General features: G+C 36.5%; 1 protein-coding gene across 2 annotated transcripts; it reads left to right on the forward strand.

Moving 5' to 3' along the window:
* The first annotated feature begins 2,906 nt into the window (after window positions 1-2,906).
* On the forward strand, window positions 2,907-10,061 carry LOC110624789. 2 transcript variants are annotated; one of them, XR_002489473.2, is made up of 6 exons: window positions 2,907-3,090; window positions 3,760-3,965; window positions 4,064-4,462; window positions 4,774-7,142; window positions 7,238-9,002; window positions 9,509-10,061. XR_002489473.2 is itself a non-coding variant. In XM_021770107.2 (5 exons), the coding sequence occupies exons 2-5, from the start codon at window positions 3,942-3,944 to the stop codon at window positions 8,541-8,543; spliced, it is 4,098 nt and encodes a 1,365-aa protein (XP_021625799.1). In that variant the 5' UTR covers window positions 2,907-3,090; window positions 3,760-3,941; the 3' UTR covers window positions 8,544-10,061. The 2 variants fall into 2 exon arrangements, 1 of the variants encoding a protein (XP_021625799.1); XM_021770107.2 differs by having other exon boundaries at window positions 7,238-10,061.
* Window positions 10,062-10,353: the final 292 nt, after the last annotated feature.

Consider the following 10,353-nt stretch of genomic DNA (forward strand, 5'->3'; position numbering starts at 1 on the left):
TCCAATCGATTTTGTTGGCTTCACTGTTGAAAGATGTGTTGAGCTTCTATCTTCACCTCTGACAGAGGTGCTGTTTAAATTGTTGGCCGTATAGGCGATTAGTCTCTAGGCTCATACTGGTGGCCACTTTGGCTGGTCGCCAGATTCTTGAAAGCGCAGCAGCTATAGGGGCTCTAGTCGCCCTATTCATTTTGTGGTCTGAAGATGGTGGTTGTCCAAGTGTGAGGCTTTCTGCTTGCGAATGGTAGTAGCGATTTCTGGTGGTGCGTAAGACCAACACTGATGCTTAAGAAAAAAAAATAAAAAAAGGTAATAATAAAAGAAAAATTAACTTTTATTACTGTATTTAGATATTTTAAGAAAAATATTGGAAGGGAAAGTTATTTTTAAATAGTAAAATTATAATTTTAACTATAAATATTTAAAAAAATTAAAAATATAGAGATATACTTGTAACTTTAAAAGAAAATTCTTCTCACTTTTCTCTCAATTTGGAGAGAATAGTATTATTTATAATATAATTTTTTATAATAATAAATATTTTTAATTATTTTTTATAATATATTTTATTATTTTTAACATATTAATTAAATAAGTATCAATTATAAGTTTATTATAAATAGTTATTATATTTTTTTATAAAATTTTATTTATATTATGTAAATAATTATTAAAAAAATATAGGAGTATTATAAATAAAAAAACATGTTTTTTGCTTTTTAAATATAAATAAAATATATTTAGTTAGTTTTGTTTTTTTTTAAAATCCTTTAATTTTTATAAAATAATATTTTGGAGTTCTTTATTACTTCGATTCATAATTCTAAATAATTGAAACTTTTTAAAGTACCTTTATATTTTTTTAATAATTATCTAAATAATATAAATAAAATTTTATAAAAATATAATAATTGTTTATCAATAAACTTATAATTAATATTATTTAATTACAATATTACAACACTAATATGTAAAAAAATATATTATAAAAAATAATTAAAAATATTTATTATTATAAAAAATTAAATTTAAAAAATATTATTAAATTAATATAATTTAAATATATTATTATAAAATATTATTAAAAATTTAAAAATAAAATAATTTTTTTAAATAAAGTCTGCGCAACAGGCTTTGTATTGCCTGTTGCACATACTTTATTTTTAATTTTAAAAAAATGATGGAGCATTGTCTGATAGGGACCAGATGAGGGGTCTGACCGCTTTGACAAATACTTTACTAAAAGATCTAAAATGCCATTTAAGTTTTTTTTTTTTTTTTTTTAATACTAGAAAAACAAAAACCTTCAGCTTTCAGCAGCAGTGTTGATATAGTGGTGTAGGGTATTACCGAGAAAATATAGTGTTGTTTGCTACTGTGGGAGAGGTTCATGTGTTTCTTGAAAGTCTTAAATTGGCATTAGGATTGATGATCTGATATCCAGAAAATAGAATTTTAAAATGGGTTCTGTAAAATTGAAAAAACTTAGATTTAGAGTAGAGTATTTCTCCTTTTATATGTTTCCTTTTGTCTGCTAGTGACGTGTTAACAAAACGTGTATCATTGGACCACCTGTCCCTGCTGCGTTGATACGGGCGTACGAGAGAATCAGATCTCTGTTCCATGCATAATGGCCCCTGATTCTCCTTGGGTGCGCATGCGAATGGTCCCACAAAGCGAATGGACTGAATTCCTTCCTAGTTCTAGGCTGGGCCGGAGGATGAAGTTAAGACTGGGCCCTGAAAGGATTTGTCCATCGGGCTAGAAGAGCTAAGCCGGCCTACCCGAAGAGATTGTGGGAGTTTGATCTTCAAGGCTGGCGGACTGGGCATTGACCATAAGGAAGACTTGAGGATCTCTAAGTACTGAGCTGATATCATGGGCTTGGCCCCAGATCGTGATGGAGAAATTCGGCGGTCATCAGGGATGATTTTATGTCTATAGCATATGAAACTGATTCTAAGTTATTGTATGATATTGTTCAATATTTTTGGTCCTTTTTAATATGGGATCCTCATCAAATAACAACATCTACTGTAAGAGCGAATACCTCTTTTCAATTTGAGAATTTAAGTTTTTCATGCTGTCGTTACTGTAATTAAATCTATTTGGAGAGCAATTTATTTTGAAATATAATGATCACTGAACTATTGACACTCGCTGAGATCGAGTCCTGATAAAAAGAGTTAGATCTAAAATTCATAAGAGTCTATTATGCAAATTGATCAATTAGCGTACAATTCAATTTACAGTTGAAGCAGGGTGGACTAATCAAGGATTCAAACTAATTAGAAAAGAGTCCAACTTATCTAATGTGATGCGGATTGAAAAATAGATCCAGCTATATTTTAATTCTATTAGTATTAAGTGTCAAAAGAAAATTAAATAGTCGACTGATGATGAATAGGTAGATATGTCTCCACGTATGTAACAGTATAATAATATAGATAGCCGTTATGCGTCATTAGATAATAAATAAATAAAAAATAAAAGAGGATCAAACTATTCACAGACACCTAAAACCCACCTCTTCCACCTCTTTTTAAATCTCATATCATCGTAATAGAATAACTTGTGATTTGTCTGCTCTTAGATTTTTTTCTAATATGTTTCTGGTTTGTTTTTTTCAGAATTGCAAGCAATTTGCAGGCTGAAAACAGGAGATGATTAATTCAGCGAATAAAAACAAGTGAACAATAATTCAAGAGGCCAAGTGTGGGAGCCACGTCTCTGTGAGATTCCACTACGATACACACGTTTAACCTAAGATGACAGAATGGTCCCCTCTCGCTGTTAGCGTGTAAAAGAAGTAGAGAAATTTAAGACGACCAAAAAAGTCAAAATAAAATAAAGAAACTACAAAAAGTAAAATTAATAATAATAATAATAAAATAGAAAATTCGTAATTATTTGAGAGAAGGAAGAAGCGATGATGCCTTTGCCAACACCCAATTTAATGAAGCCTCCATTGTTCTGATTTCCATATCTCTACTCTTCGTCTCTCTCATCTCTTTTTCTTTGCATTTTCCTTGAAGTTGCAGAGACTCTATTCTTCTCTTCTCTCTCTGAATTAGGTTCTTTCCTGATCGGGTAATTTCTTTCTGTTTTCCGATTTTGATTGATTTTTGTTCCGATTTTAGTTTCCCATTTTGGTCGACTTTTTCTAGTTGTTTCTGGAATTGTGTTTTTTTTTTCTTCTAAATTTTTAATTTTAATTTGCTTTTGGGGTTGTTTGCAATCCGATATAATCAGATGATCGGAGTTTCTTCTCTGAAGAAGGAGCTTTAAGAAATTTTGTTTTCTATTAGTTTGGTTAAATGTTTAAAATCTTTTGGTTTTTTTGAGATTATTGGGTTTTTCAGTTGTTGAGTGAAAATTCTGATTTTAGGGCTTTGGAAACTGCCGAAGCTTATTCTGGTTGTTGTATCTTTGGTTGTTTTCATTAATTATAATATGTCGTTGATCATTGCTTTGGCTTTACTTCATTCACTGCCAGCTTTGTCTTCCCGCACTTGATTTTTGGTGTTCTAGATCTATTTGGACTTGCCCCTTGTCAGGGGCAATCGTTTGTTTGTTCAGAATTAGATTGAGAAATTGTTACTGGATACCATAAATTGGGTTTGCTTTATCTGATAGTAAATCAGAACTCTCCCTGTCTTTATATGCTTTTCTCTTGCCTGTTTGACTTGCAGTTTACATCTTGAATGGACTGAGAAGAGCCTAGATCTTTTTTCTTTCCCTTTTTTTGGTTGCCTGCAGGGTGATCGATCACTGATAGACTGTCAGATATGCCTTAATTGAGCATAGTTATAAACCTCTTTGAATTAATATTATCAAGGTGGGATTGAGAAGCCACTTCAGATATAAATTGGAGGACTTTATTTTGATTCATTGACTGGTAAGGCATCAAGAAGGGGTATACAGTGGCAGAATCTGAAGGCATGCCTGTATCAGGAAACGAGGAGGTGTTTATTTTCTTTCTGATACCAACTAAGATTAGAAAATATTCTAATTTTTTGCTTTCTGCAATCTGCCTGTTGATTAATTAATCTTCTATTGGCAGACTGCTGTCAAATCCCTTGGAGGGCAGTCTGGTCTTAATATTGCAGGTGTTCCTATGAAGAAAAGGAGGTTCATTTGGCCTCCTTCACCTACCTTTGAAGAACAATCTTCACTACCTGTAGAAAATGATTCTTTAAAGAAAGAACACGTTAGCCCATCTCGGGATTCTGAACTTGTAAATGCTAGTGTCTCAGCAAGTTCTTCTGTCTTATCTGATTCAAACAAGAAATTTGCCCCTGAAGAAAATAAGAAACCTTGTGACAGTAATTTGTCAAAAAATAGTATTAACAACTCAAGAGACAGAATTGAAGAACCAAGCACGGATCAGTCTGATTCTTTGGCTAAGCTTGATGATGATGATGAGAAGCTTGGGACAGCAGAAAAATCGGCTAACATCCTGGTAAAATCAGCAAAAACTTAGTTAACTTTAACATGCAGTAACTCTGCCAACATTTTGGTAAAATGAACAACTAAGTTGTATCTTCTTCCCTCTGTGTGTATAACAATTTCTTTGTTTTACTTAATGTTCTTAAAGTGATAATTTTTCTTCGGTTACCTAATGTAATTGTGGTTTGTGGGTTTGAAAATCGAGTTGTTTCTGGTGATGGCTTTTGAAACTTATTCTGTGTTTGGATATTTGCTACTCTTCAGAACTGTTTGTTTGCTATGATTGCTTCCTTGAATATTAATTTATTAATCCTCTATTGGCAGACTGGAATTAAACCTCTTGGTGGAGTTCCTATGAAGAAAAGGAGGTTCATTTGTCCTCCTTCACCTGCACCTGAAGTTCAATCTTTAGCTGTTTTGGAATATGATTCTGTACTGAAAGAGCATGGTAGATTGCCTCAAGTGCCAGCTCTTTCAAGTGATAGTGTTGCAGGAAGTTCTTGCTTATCTGATGAAAACAAGAATTTTTTTCCTGAGGCTAATAACATGGTTCCTGTAAGTATTGTACAGGCCAATACTATAAATCTCTCAAGAGTTAAAATTGAAGAACTACATACAATTCAGTCAGAATCTCTGGCCAAGCTTGACAATGCGGGGAAGCTTGTGGCAGCAGAAAAATCTGCGACTGTCCTGGTAAAATATGAACAAACTGAGTTGAATTCATCACCAAATAAAGCCCCTGCACTTTATTTTGATAAAGAAATAGTTGAGCAGCAAATAGCAGAAGGAAAGTGCAAAGCTAAATATACTGTTTCCGGGAATCCTGAATTGGCATTAGGTTTGAAGGATCATCATGTGTGTGCTTTGGAGGACCAAATTCATGATGCTAAGAGTTGTAATCACCACAATGTAGAAACTGTTTCGTTGAATTTGTCTTTAAGCAACGGTGAAAGGACTGCCCATTGCAAAATAGATGATGTGCAGTCAAATATTGACAGTGCTAATATCTGTGCTAACAGATCTAATTGGGATTTGAACACTACAATGGATACTTGGGAAGGTTCTGTGGGTGATGTAGCTGTAGGTCAAGTGACAGCTGATGGGTCACGCATGGTTGGTGTCACACATCATATAGAGCCCTTGACAACAGGAACGGTTGGAACAGGGGTTGCTACTGAAATTCAAATTGTTGAGAGTGAGTGCATGTCTAGTTCTTCTAAAATATCTTCACAATCAGGCCAACTATATAATTCTGATGATTCTCTTCATTTGCGCCTTAGTCCATCATTTCTTTCTTTTAAGAATCAGGAACCTTCTATATCGTCTGCTAACATAGACTCCCAGGCTGGTATTAGTATTAGCTCCCCAAGAGGATTGTTGTCAGCAGGCAACACAGTTATTTCTAAAACCATAAAATCTGAACCATTGGATGATAACCTCAAAAATGACTCTGGCAGAACTAAAGTGAATCTGGCAGTACCATTAGATTTTAGAGCAGTGTTAGTGAAGAGCGAATTAGTTGAGAAGTTTGCTCAAGAAGCGCACAAGGCATTAAATTTTAGCACTGTGAAACCAGTTGATGCTAAATCTATGAAATCTGAACCATTTTATGATGTTGATTTAGAAACACGAAAGACAATGGAAGGGACATCACACCAAGAGTGTGAAAGTGCTGGACAGCTTGCTCCAGAAATAGGTTCTGAGCATGTGAGTCATAGTGGTGATGCAATTAATGGTTCCGCTACAGTGGATGTTGCAGGTCCTGAGAAGAAAAATATAAATGACTTTGACCAATGCAAATTAAAAGCCATGGATGAACTTCCCTCTGATGCACACCGGAATGGTGAGGGTACTGCAAGTGATGAGGAAAAGATTAATTTGTCAGGTGATATGCTAGAAGAAGACTCTTATGGCACTGAATACGAGTCTGATGGCAATTCTGTGCCCATGGATATAGAAGACGATGGTCAAGGACTGGATGACTATGAAGATGGTGAGTTCAGGGAAGCACAACTGCGCTGTGTAGTGGAGAGTCCTATAAGTGAGAAAAGAGATGACATCAGTCATGGTGATTCTGACAGTAAAATGTTGGATTCTACAGAGCTACATCCAGATGTTCATCCTACTCCATCCTCTGTTGAGGGAAAGGGAATTAATGCAGAACAACCTGTTGAAATCAATAAAGATAGTGTTGAAGAATGTATTGATACAATCCTTGATGGGAAACCCACCAATGATGTGGATAAAGATGCTTCTAGAGAAGAATCATCAGCAGTTGAGATCTCGGCTAGTGGAGCTGATAAAAAGAAGGTAGTCAAGACTGTGCGTAGAAAACCACTTGATTTATCAGCAAATAACGATGCCACGAAGGGTCTTGGAACTGAACAATCTCCAGATCAAGGTACTAGTGAAGGTCAAGGAACTTCGGTGGCTGTTGCTCAAGGTACAGTTGAGAAAGTGAACACAAATGATGTGGAAAAAAATGATTCAGCAATACCCAAGCTGGAAACATCTATAAATGCTGATGGTGCAACTAAGGATGTTAGCAGTGGAGCTAATCAGAGTAGGATTATAAACCTGTCTATAGCTTCTGGCATGTCTTCTGGTAAGACAAAATGTATATCCGGCAAGCCATTGCCATTGCACCTTGGAAGAGAAAGATTGCCTGATGTACCTCTAGATCCTAGAGGGAGGTGATTATTTATTGTCATCAATTGCCATTCTGTTTAACTTTTCAGAAGTCTTATGTTTAGTGTTATTTAACTTTGTTCATTGACATCTTATTCAGGGATGAAAGTTATGAGGGTTCACGCAAGTTTGCAAGAGAAAGGTATCAAGATCAGTCATCTAGAAATTCTAGATGGAATTGTGTTCATGGAAGAGGGAGGCTTGCTAGTAGGATTGATTCTATGTGCAGTGATAGAGATTCTGAGCACTATTGCATTCCCAGACATAAATATGCATCTGCTGTTGCTGGGTCCGATTCTGAATTCATGAATTATAATATAGGACCGGATGGTGCATTTGTTGGTTCTCTTCGGGGAGGGAGAAAGGTAATGGAAGATGATGCATCAATTTTCCGTCATCTATCTTCAAGGGGGCACTCTCCTGGAGGGAGAGATGGACCTGCCTCACGTGGATTTCAGATGGTCCGAAGAGTGCCAAGAAGAAGCATCGGGGAAGATGATTCTGAAGTTGTTGGACTAAGGCATGCTGAGAAGATTATTAGGGGATTCCCTGATGATGGCGAAGAACATGCATATACACGTCCTCAACCTCCCTATGAGGGATTAGATGGTCGCTTTGTACAAGGGACTAGGAACTTTTCTTCTGTTCAGAGAAGGGGTCTTCATCAAATGCATTCAAAATCTCCAGTTAGATCTCGTTCTCCTGGTCCATGGTCATCTTCTAGAAGAAGGTCTCCAGATGGGTTTGGTGGCCCCCTAGAATTGCCTCACCGAAGATCACCAATTTACAGGATGGAGAGGATAAGGTCACCTGATGGCCCAGGTTTTCCTGCAGAGAGGGTGCCTAGAAGGCGTGGTTCCCCATCATATATGTCCCGACCTAATGATATGAGGGAAGTGGATCCTTGTCGGGATCATGGTCATCCAAGATCTATAATCTCTAATAGGAGTCCAACTGGCCGGGTTTTTCTCAGGAACAGGAGATTTGGTGTTGCTGATCCTAGACAAAGGCCAGAGAATGATGAGTTTTTTGAGGGGCCCATGCATCCTGGCCGTTTTCATGAGCTTGGAGGCAGTGGAAATGATGAAGAGAGAAGGTTTGGTGAAAGGCGGGCACCTGTTCGTTCATTTAGGGCTCCATTTAATGGTGCTGATGGTGAAAATTTTCCTGTCAATACAGAGGATGGCCCGAGGTCCTTTCGGTTCTTCCCTGAAAGTGATTCAGATTTCCATGAGCGAGCTAATTTGAGGGAAAGCGAATTTGACAGACGGATCAAGCACCATCCAGGAAATGCACCTCGAAGACCAAGAAACATTGAAGAAGAAGGAAATTACCGGCATGGAGGGCAGGTGTTGTATGACGATAGTTTTGATGAGATGTCACGATTGAAGAGGAAAAGATTTTGACTAGATTAATTTACATCTGCAGCAAGCTAGATCCTGGATTACTTGGTGAATATGAGGAAGCAGAAGGAAGAATTAATTCTGATTTACAGCTGGGTGTTGAAATAGCAAGTTGCTGTTCTATTTATAGTTCTCAGCTTTTCTGTGAGTACGATGTGGATGCTAGCTTGATTTAAGACCAGTTACTTGCAACACTGGATGGTTAATCTGTCTTGTACATACCATGGATCTTCTCGTAACTTCTCCACCAGTTTCTCATTTGCTAATTCTTGATGTTAGCAGCACTTTAGCAAATGTTTCATTTGAGCAAGTTTTGTACTGTCATAATTGTGGTGGCACTTAATATATTTGAAGGGTCATTTTGGGGGAAATAATTCTTCATATTTTCTGTGGGGACCCTCAAGCTTCTCAAAGAATCTTTACCTCTATGTGCTGATTATTGTGCCTAGTTGGCCAGATCAGGTATGCAACTAGGAACAATTTGAACTTTGAACTAATTTTCAAGCCACCAATGGGGCTTTATTAAATTCAGAGATTAGCCTATTCTTTGCTTTCATTCGATTCTTCACAAACCTTTGTGATGTTGAACAAGCATGCATACTTTAAATCAACCAATTTGTGAGGTCAGCTGATACAGTTTTAGCAGTGATGCTGAAGGGGGAGAAGTTTTATTAATCGCTATTCTTTTTCCCCTCCTGTAAAGTGCATTAATTGACACAAGAAATATGCAAGTCCGTCCTGCTTGTTAGCACTAGAGCACTTAACTGTTAGGTTCTGATGATGGCTGGTGGACTGAGGACCCAATTTTGGTGTTAGCAGTTAAGATGCTGGCAATTTTGCTTGTGAAAAGGTCTATGCTTTTTTTTGAGGATGCATATGTGTCTTGTAGTATGCTTTCTTAGCTGTGACATTTGTCATTCTTTAGTAAATGAAACATGTCATTGGCTATTTTTGTGATTGCATCTCAGGTTGACTGTTTCTGCAATTTCTAGATCAGGCGCACATTTGCAAAGTATTGAGCTTTGTCTTGGCATCTTGGCGTCTTTTCTTACAGGCATTAATCTTAAGGGGAAATAGACTCTGAAAATATTAGCCTCTCTTCATAGTAGTGCTTTTGATTCTTTCCTGTAGCTGTACCCTGTTTGCCTTCTACTGCATTGGTGGAACAAAGAAAAGGTTGATTTATTAGGCATGTGTCAAGCACAAGAATTTATCAAGTACCGTGGGTTAAAAGGTAAAGCTTCCTACAGTTAGATGTAGATCAGTTAGTGTTGCTTGTAGATTAGCGACAGTTTGGATCGCCTGCTTTTTGCCTTTTAATCCCATTTATCATAAAATCATCATCATAATACTCTCTTTCCTTCTGTAGCGTGGTACTTTCTGTAACTTTTGCAGATGAAGTCGTATTAGGAAGTGGAAAATAAGAATTGGCATGGCCATATCCAATGGATTATGTCACATGATTTTGTACAGTTTTGAGATTTATAATATATGGGAGCATGTTATCTTTGGCGTCTTTCCAGTATATTTCGCTTATCTTGGTTTAATATGTCAGAAGCTACGAGGCAGTTTATGAAATTGCGTGTGGACTGGAAGCAGGACTATTTAAATTTGTTCTTTTGAGTTGTGGAATCCATGTCTATTGAAAGGAAACTTTCAAACTTTGGCCTTGTAAATGGATGAGAAAATGGGAGAGCTGACTTATGGGATCTCCTTACTCCGATCTCTCAGTTTTAAGTTTTAACTAGCGATCTTGATGGTGATTTTCTGGCCTTTGGTGATATAAACCCTTATCAGGACTATCGGATGACTG

The sequence above is a fragment of the Manihot esculenta genome, chromosome 10, assembly GCF_001659605.2.
Source record: "Manihot esculenta cultivar AM560-2 chromosome 10, M.esculenta_v8, whole genome shotgun sequence".
NCBI lineage: Eukaryota > Viridiplantae > Streptophyta > Magnoliopsida > Malpighiales > Euphorbiaceae > Manihot > Manihot esculenta.